Below are 9,408 nucleotides of genomic sequence, written 5' to 3' on the forward strand. Positions count from 1 at the left end.
TTCCACGCACGGTACCCTATTTTTTTTCTTCAATTGTTTTTACCTTTGTTTTGAATGCTGTTAGTGTTAGTGTAGACCCCTCTAACACCGTCAAACACACAAATTAATTTTTAATAGTCAGAAGACGGATGGCGGAAAGTTAAAAAAGCCGGCAGGGGATTTGTATCCGGACACAGTAGATTATATAATGAACAAGTACGTTTTTTGTGGCTGCTCTTTCAAATGATTTCATTATTGAGAGTGACTCAACCATCGTCATTAAATGGATCAATTGTCCTACAAAAGCATATTGGAAACTTAGAAAACATATGCTGCAAATCATCGCCTTATTAGTAAGATTAAATCATGGCATACCCAGCACACTTATCGATCTGCCAGTGATTTAGCTGATTCCTTAGCCAAGCGTGGAGTGGAAAGAGATCAGGATATGATGGTTCTTCTCTGTGATAACTAAGCTTAACGGGCCAGGTACATGGTTGAAATATTGTTTCGTTGTTTTCCTGTAGTGGCTGCTTTTCTTTGACTTTTTATTTTTTCTTCTTGTTGGTTTGTGTTGATGGACGATTCTCTTTGTGTGATTTTTTTCATTGCCTTATGAGGGCTGACTGATGTTTTCCCTTTGGTTTTGGTGGTTTTGCTAAGGTTTTGATATGAATGTGGGTTGGGTGGTTTGTTGGTGTCTTGCTGGTATTTTTGTTGGGTGGATTTGTGGATTTTCAGGTGGTTTGTTTTCGTGACTTCATATGGGCTGCTTCTTGTGTTTTTCTCTTGGTGTTTTCGCGTTCGAGAATGTTGATTTTCACATAAGGAATCGGTTTGTATTGCAAAGCTCTCTCAACTTTATGATTTTGATGCTTTGCGTTGAGCTAATGGATGTTGTTCCTGGTGCAATGATTGATTTGGATTGTTCATTTGCTCACAATTGGGTTTTCAAGCGTTTTTTTTTTTTTTGTTTGATTTGTTTGTCATTATGGGGTGTGAGTGGTTTTTTGTTATCTTCATTGGTGGCTTTTGTTTTGCTTGGAAATCCTGTGTTTTTGGATTGGATTGTTTGTATTCATGTTATGAGTATCACAAAGGTTTTACTTAAAAAAAAAACAAGTCTATATAGTACTGTAACATTCTGTATTCATGGTCGAGAAAAAAATATTTGGAGGAAATTTGCTATACTACAAGAAATGTAACATTTCGTATAAAAAGTACATATAATTAATATCATAAGGTGCTTTATTATTTTGATAAATAATATCAAAATTATTAAAGTCAAAGGATTTTTTTAATATTAATGTTAAGTTGAATGTGAACATTTAATTTAAAACGAAAAAAAGGTATATTTGAATTTAGTTTAAATTCTAAAATAAAATTAAAATTTTAAAACATTAATACAATTTTTATTATTTTCATCATGAATGAATATACCTATTGCTGGACGGAGTCGTGTGTGGACTTAGATTTTCAAAGTGCAGTTCCATAAGATTTGGCTCAAGGATTGCTCATGTATCCACTATTTGTATTAAAGTTTTAAAACATTAATACATTTTCTTTTTTTTTTTTTTGTAAAGGGATATTCGTTTAAGATGTTTTGTACAAGGGTGTGGGTCTGAGCATGATGTTCTGTAAAGAGTATACATTGATGAACCAACTTTTGCCTTTTAGAGGGTTATGGAATTGATATTTAATGAAATTTGTTATGATTTATCGAAAAAAATTAATAATATTTTTTAAGTGATTCGTAAATTTCTTGATAACTTATTTATATTTGTTACAAAATATGATGAGGAAGGTTTATAATCTATATCTAATTATACTGTGTATATAAAAGTGGCTTGAGGGGTGTGAAACTTTTATGAAAACTAAAACTTTTGATTGAATTTCAATTATTTTATTTTGTTGTTATTAAAAATAGTATTCATTGATTTATATGGTCTTTATTTTGTAAAATTAAAATAACAGCAAATAATAATAACAATTTTAAAAATTCCAACTAATAAGGATTATGGAAATTCATAATTGGTTTTTAAATAATTAAATTACAATTATATGATTCATATGCAAATTGCACGTAAATTCATAGCTAGTATTGTTATTATTTTTTTAACAAAAGGAAGATTAGTATTATTAAAAGATATGATATTCCTTGTTGAAAGACGTGGAAGGATCGAGGGAAAAAATTTCTTATTCACTCTAACTGAAAATTACAGAGCTAAAGCTTTATATGCAGAGGCTATGTCAGTCTGTTACAAAGATATGGAAAGTTTGGGAAAGTTATTTTCTATAACCAACAACTCTTTAACTACAGGTAAAAACAATAACAGTAAAAATCCTATTATTGTAAATAGATTTAAGTTGGTGACAGGCTGTCCACCTTCTTTGCTATTCAAGTCACGTGTCTTTCATATGTCTGCTTCTTCTTTATTCTAATCCTACTATCTCTACAACCATTCTTCTAACATGTTCCCTGATTAATATTCCTTGTGCTTTTTTTCTCTAGTGCTACGTACGTCCATCTTCAGGTTAAGTAGTTGGATAAAAAGCCGAGAGATGGAGAACAATGTTTCAACAAATGGAGTGGATGAAATACAACATAATTCATCGGAAGAAGGTTCACTCGAGGATATAGCCAAGGGGATTCATTCCAAATTAAATCTTTTAAAGAATTCTCCGCCTCCTTTGACACGAGATTGTTTTATATTCTATGTTCCCAACAAACTTCGTGAGGAAAATTCACATTTCTACTGCTCGCGATCAGTGGTTATTGGCCCTGTTGGTTTATACAGAAGTGTTGGACAGCACATGGAAAAGCAAAAGGGGAGATATCTAGCCTCGTTTCTCGAACGGGTTGAGGAGAGTTCTAGCTTAACCCTGAACGATTTTTGCAAGTTGATCAACGACGATCTAGCAAAGATCCGTGGCTGTTTTGAGAGGACCTGTTGCCGTGAGTTCCACTCTCCAGACCAAGCAAGACAGACCCTACAGGTGAATGAATCCGATTCCTGGCGATTGATAGAAATGCTTTTACTGGATTCAGGCTTTATCATTGAACTCTTCTTGAACGGTATGTCTGCATTTTGTAGAGTAGACGCAATTTTTGTTTCTTCATTGTCTAAAGTTTTGGTTGCGTCTAAAGTGATTGCATTAAAACTTAAAAGTTCATAAGATCAGCCGTTATTTTATCACCATTCCTTGGATAAAACATGGTTGAGTAACTATATATATTCTGTATTACTCTTGCATCTTACATCATGTTTAATGCATTGATAAAAATTTTAGAGTAAATATCTTCACTTTTTAAGTTTTAGTTATAATTTTATACAAATTTATTAATTTTTGAAATAGATAATTTATCTTAAAAAAATATATTTTACTAGTTACATAAGTTTAAGTTAATATTTTTATCAATTTGATGATATGATAATATTTTTTAAATAATTTTACTTTTCATTAAGTTTAATAATTACTAAACTAGATAAATTATGATATTTTATTTTTGCCACGTGCGTCAGTTGGCTAGCGCCTTATAGGGTACATTATTCAAAGATCTTTCTAGTTTGTGCAGATTTCTTTCAAATGTTGACCGTGGAAATTAACAGAGAAATAATGAATGAAGCATATCATAACTTGAAGTGTCTTCCAAAGATTAAGAATTTGAGCATGCATCTTCAACGCCGTTCGCGGGGTAAACAAGGATTTCGCCAGTAAATCACATTTCATGCCTAAATGCTTGTTTACTGTGAAATCCCACCTCCACCTAAAGAGTAGGAGTGTGACTTAATTTGGAGTACTAAGGATTTAAAGTTTTTGTGAATGATTTTAAACACTTTTGGCTTACAGATATCCTCTAAATGGTTTCAAATGTGTTATGGGGAAGTTAAGATTCAAAGGGGGCCAAAAGACTTGATTTTTCACTTTGAAATAGCATTTTGGAGCCAAGGTATTTAAACTTGGCTAGAAGTATTGTTACCTTATACCTGGGAAAAATAAAGTCCCAAGACTTTTCATAAGGTCTCGAGACATATTACCCAGAAAATAAGTATTGAGACTTCCACAAGAACTCTTGAGACTTTTGGTCGAAAAACCCAAACAAAACCATTTTTATTTCAAAAGTATCGAGATTTACCCCCCCAGTTATTGATACCTCAGCATCAGACATCAAAAAATAAAAGGGTAAACTTATCTTTTCACCCCTTGAACTCTAAATATGGCTCAAATTTCAAGACTTGATAGTCTTCTCATTTCTCCAGCTGCCAAACACCTCTTTTACACTCTCTCAACTCTCTTTCAAGCTTCAAATCCATTTTTCTTCAAGTACGACGTGATTTTCAGCCATTAGACTTGATTTTCATCAATTTTGGAGGTAAGGAAATCATTTTCTAACATTGAAGTTTATGGGTTTTCTTCCTAAGGTTTTGCCCATATATAAAGTTATGATTTTTAATCTGCAATGTTAGGTTCCAAGTGGTTCTAGCTTTTAAAGCTTACAAAGGTAATGTTACCATAAACTAAAACAAGTTTTGAGACTAGTTTATGGTTAGAAATATAGACTAAGTTTAGTTGAAGATTTACGCTCAATGATATTGTTAGAATACGATTTATGATGTGCTAGGCATGGTAAAAAAGCTAGTATCTTTGAGGACGTTGAGTACTCATTGAAAGTCAAGGAAACGTTTGAAATGCTCCAAAAATGTGAATGGATACACTGCTTTCAAACTATTTTAGTATGTAAATCATGATTTGTTGAGTTACTTGGATGAAATGGTTTTCATAGCTGCTTTATAAATGCAAAATGTGTTTGTGATTGATCCCATGTTTTGAACGAGTTTGTGAACTTATAAACATATATATATATATATATATATATATGTAAATATTCTACTATATATTAGTTTTCAACAAATGGGACAAATCTTTTCAAGTGTTTTTAAATCAAACCACCACTTCAATGAGATATGTATGAACTGCTTGTATGTTAGATGAGGTTAAGGTGGATAAAGTCATTCCCACCCATGAGTTCATTATATAACTATGTTTTAAACAATATGAGTATGAGCACATAATGTAGGCTAATTTATAAATTGTATGTGATGATGTTTCCACATATGATATGAGTTAAGTATGAGTACATGATTAAGATGGTATATGCTTGATATTGTTGAATGGCTATGAAGAATTGAAAGGTGAGCATGACTATGAGTATGATTCATAGAGAAAGGTAACTATAATGCCAAGGGTGATGGGGATTATACCATTACCATCAATCATATGTAGCACAGAGTTAGGGTGGCAATTCCTATCCAAGGTTGACCCAAGATGTCCAAGAGTGATGGGGACTATACCATCGTTAAGAGTATGTCCAAGGATGATGGGGACTATACCATCGTCACTAGTTGGGCCTTAGTTGTTTATTGAATTGATTGATGCATGAGTTGCTTAAGCTTAATCTAATGTGTATTATATTAGGATAGCTTGGAAATGAGGTAGTCTTAAGGTAGATCTTAAGCTAAGGAGGTTAAATGAGGTTGAAATGAGTTGAAAGTAGTCCAATTTTTGGGTTTATATGAATGAAGTATCGAGACCTCAAAGGAAAGTCTTTATACCTATGAAATAGAATACTTGAATAGTATTCTACCTAGAAAGTTTCGATACCTTTAGAGGAGGTATCGAGGCCTCAACCAGAAGTATCAACACCTCCCCTAAAGGTATTTAGACTTTAGTTCCAAAATGGTAAGTTCAGCCCTTGCTTCATGTGTTCTAAATGGTTTTACACTTACGTTTTATTCCACAAGTTTATATGACTCTAAATGGCTTTAGAAAGTATTCAAATGTTTGATTTAAAGCTATGACTAATGATTTCAAGATTTAGTACTCAACTAAAAAAGGTTTTAAAGTATAGTCAAAGATTTGATTTACTTCCACTCTCAAAGATTTGATGAATGAGTATTTGAAGTTCATACATTCATGTTATTAAAAGATATATTTGTACAAAAGCTCTAACCCCTGGACTTTTTGCCTTTCTATATTCATTCAAGGAGTCTTTGTAACTCACATGTTATTCTCATTTTTTTTTTTTTGCAAATTGGTGATTAGCTTTTTAGCTGCCAATGTCACGGAAGCATGATCCATTCCTCCATTGGTAGGTGACTTAGTAGCCGCTTGCAGCCTAGAGGTCGTGTCATATTCCGCTGACAACTTGATCACATGTTTATGTTTATGTTATGGTTGTTGATCATGTTATGGATTTGTAGTCGTTCATGGCACTAATTGAGCACCGATGGTGCAGGTTCATGTTTAAAGAGATGATTCTAAACTTTTTTTCCAATGTTATGATATTTGCATGTTAGCGTTTCCACATGTTATGAGGTAGCATTTCATAATGATGTGATGGCGCATCAGACAATTTATATGATTTATGAAATGAATGTTAATGATTTGCATTGTTGTACAGTTTATGTATGAATGTAAGAAGCTTGATTGGGCCTATCAGTCTATACTAGTCTAGAACCTCACATTGGTCACGGCCCTTCAGAAACAAGTCGTGACATTTACCTTCAATACCAAAACAGTATATTTTTTTTTGAAAGCAAGTAGTATATTTCATTGTATAGAAAGCATTGCAAAAACCACCCCAACATGGTAGTAGGACAAAATAACTTTAGAAAGACAAGATCCTTCTAGAGAGGCTTATCAACAATCAATCAACAACATTTGAATGGTTGCATAGGTGATCAACACAATCATCTGCCATAATGTCACACAATAACTGAGCCTCTTCACATAACAACCATATCATCAAACCCAAAATGTTTCAACTACCCTATACAATAAAAGTGGCAAAGCATCATAAGCAGATAACATATACACTGACCCTACCACTTTGCCGTAGTTCTCCATCCAAGATAATCTTCCGCGGAACGAACTGCATTAACACAAAGGTGCCATGCATCGTCTCAAGCGCACTCATCTCTTTCCATAGTTTCATTCAAGCTCATTAAGGGCAATTGTGCCCTTTTGACACCATTCTTTGCCAAATGGTCCACAAGTTCATTGATCTCCCTTGGCACATGATTGATCTCCCAATTTTTGACCATCTGTTTACGTGCCTCAATATGCCGTATATTCCTCCTTAGTCTTCATGTTGCTATCTATAAATTCTTTACCCATCTCACTGCATTCATCGAGTTGCTCTCAATACGTAATCTGTGTCCAGTTCCACTTTGGACTTGCAAACACAGAAAAAAACCTCATTGACGGCCATGAGTTCAGTTGTGTTAGATTCCAAAATTCCAACATATTAAGAAAAAATAAATAGAGTCGGTCCATCATCATCCCTAAGTATTCCACCAATGCGTGCACCACCCAACTTTTCTTTGGAAGCACAATCAACGTTGAACTTTAACTGTAACGACTCAATCCGGAGCCATGATTGGTACAAGGACCAAGTAGATGAAATAAATTTTTGAAATGAGTAGATGACAACTGAAAAACACTTTTGAAATAGGCTACATAAAAATTTTTTGCAAGATAAAGAGAGGAAAACATTAGGAATTTTATTTAATTTATTGCTGATCGTTCATTTATTTTTCCAAAATTCAAAGCAAATATGTCACCTGGTTATATCCCTTCTGCTCTTCTGTTCCATTCTTTTCATATGCGCATCGAGTTTAGATTTGTGAAAACTGTTAAGTAGATATGAAATAAATTTGAGAAATAGCAGTATGTTTTGAAATCATCGATGGAATTTCAGTTGTAGTGCACAAATTTAGGAATATAGTAGACATATTTGAAGTAATTGATGAAACTTTAGTTGTGGTACACATCGACGTGGCTATAAGGGTTGCTATTGCAAGTGCATTTGTTTCAGTTGGTTTGGAGAAATTCTCCATACTTGGAAGAGTATTCAAGATCCGAAGGAGCACAAGGTGGAACTTTTTCTTATGGATTTTATTCGATGCAGGCTTCATCATTGAACTTTTCTTGAGAGTATATTTAAATAAAGAAAATGCCGGGATGATGTTTTCATTGCTAGAGCTGGATTGCTACATGTTATCCAACGCAAGTTGCTCTTGAAAATTAACTTCCCTCCTTTGTTTTTAGGGCCATGTATGACCGTGCATTTGCTGGTAAACCCAATTTCCCTTGCTTTCTTGATCTAACTTGTCATTTCTTTTGTCACGACCCGGAACTTCCATCGAGCTCGTGACAACCGTCGCGAAACCTCGACAGACATTCTTCCCTCTAATGCCTTTGAGACCTCGCAAGGCTTTCGTACCAGTTTTTCCATTTCTCTCTCTTTTTTTCTTTTTTTTTTTGAATAATAAAATAAATTAAAAATATTAATTAAAATAATCTATTTTAATGTAAAACAATATATATATATGTATATTTTTGAAACATAAAAAAATTAGTTTTCTGCACATAAAAACAAAATAAATTTATACATACTGTAATATAAAAAACTGGAGCATGCAATTTAAATTACAATGACACGTGGGGCCCCTAAATAACTGAGAAGGTTTAAGTTCATAACCTTGCTTTCTAGGATGCAACTCCGAAATTTACTTCTCGATGTAATTGACAGTCTACTACCTATTCTGAGCCTGAAAAATGTATAGGAAGAAGGGTGAGATTATAAAATCCTAGTGAGTAGACAGATATCATCAAAATAATCTAAAGCCGATTAATAGGAGACAATTAAAATAAATCATCCCAACCCATATAAATAATTGGATTTCATCCAACTACTCAACATGGCTTATGCACTTTCAAAAACTTAGCCCTTGCCAAAAATCCATTCTCAAGGATACCCCGCGAAGGCATCTTACCGAGACTGCCAAGGCTGTTTTATTGTCACACACACAAACACATTTCACCCCTGACAACACAGCCGTTCCTTGGCGTTGGCGAGTTTCATCATCACGAGGTGGTTCGGCATGACGTAAACTCTAACCATACCTCAGGAGATACCCTACGTGCCTCTCCGACCAAGGTACATATATAATCGGATTTCGTTCCCCTCTAATAGGTTGGTCCACAAAACCAGCCCATTGCAGTAAGCGAAACCCACCATACAATAAAATTTTGACAGCATGACATGACTAATATTATACTACCCAGCCTGCAAATGTAAAACAGAACAATTCATATAGTTCACAAACCACAATTCCAGCCAGTCATGCCAACACATTATCATAAGCCATCAATTAGAACCATAAATTACAACACATCAAGTGAAATACCCCATACTTTGATATGTTGATAAATAAAGTTGATCGAATGCAAATTGAGATTAATTAAAATGTTTAGAAGTGATAAAAGACGAAAGGAGTAGTTTAGGATAAAATATTTCGCAAGTGAGAAAATAATAATAAAATAATAATAATTTTATCGGAGGAGAATTTGTGAGATAAAAGG

The 9,408-nt window shown here is 33.6% G+C and overlaps 1 protein-coding gene and 1 long non-coding RNA gene across 2 annotated transcripts; both read left to right on the plus strand.

Moving 5' to 3' along the window:
• On the plus strand, positions 322-3,156 carry LOC108662783. Its single transcript, XM_018124364.1, has 2 exons — positions 322-468; positions 2,492-3,156. The coding sequence occupies exon 2, from the start codon at positions 2,542-2,544 to the stop codon at positions 3,154-3,156; it is 615 nt and encodes a 204-aa protein (XP_017979853.1). The 5' UTR covers positions 322-468; positions 2,492-2,541.
• LOC18594705 lies at positions 3,993-6,477 on the plus strand. The gene is made up of 2 exons (XR_001928644.1): positions 3,993-4,354; positions 6,085-6,477. It is a non-coding gene; the product is annotated as an uncharacterized LOC18594705 (long non-coding RNA).

Source organism: Theobroma cacao, chromosome 7 (assembly GCF_000208745.1).
Source record: "Theobroma cacao cultivar B97-61/B2 chromosome 7, Criollo_cocoa_genome_V2, whole genome shotgun sequence".
Lineage (NCBI taxonomy): Eukaryota > Viridiplantae > Streptophyta > Magnoliopsida > Malvales > Malvaceae > Theobroma > Theobroma cacao.

What these genes read in the sequence shown, in the direction of transcription:
- LOC108662783 (XM_018124364.1), top strand. Translation starts at nt 2,542, where the DNA reads ATGGAGAACAATGTTTCAACAAATGGAGTGGATGAAATACAACATAAT.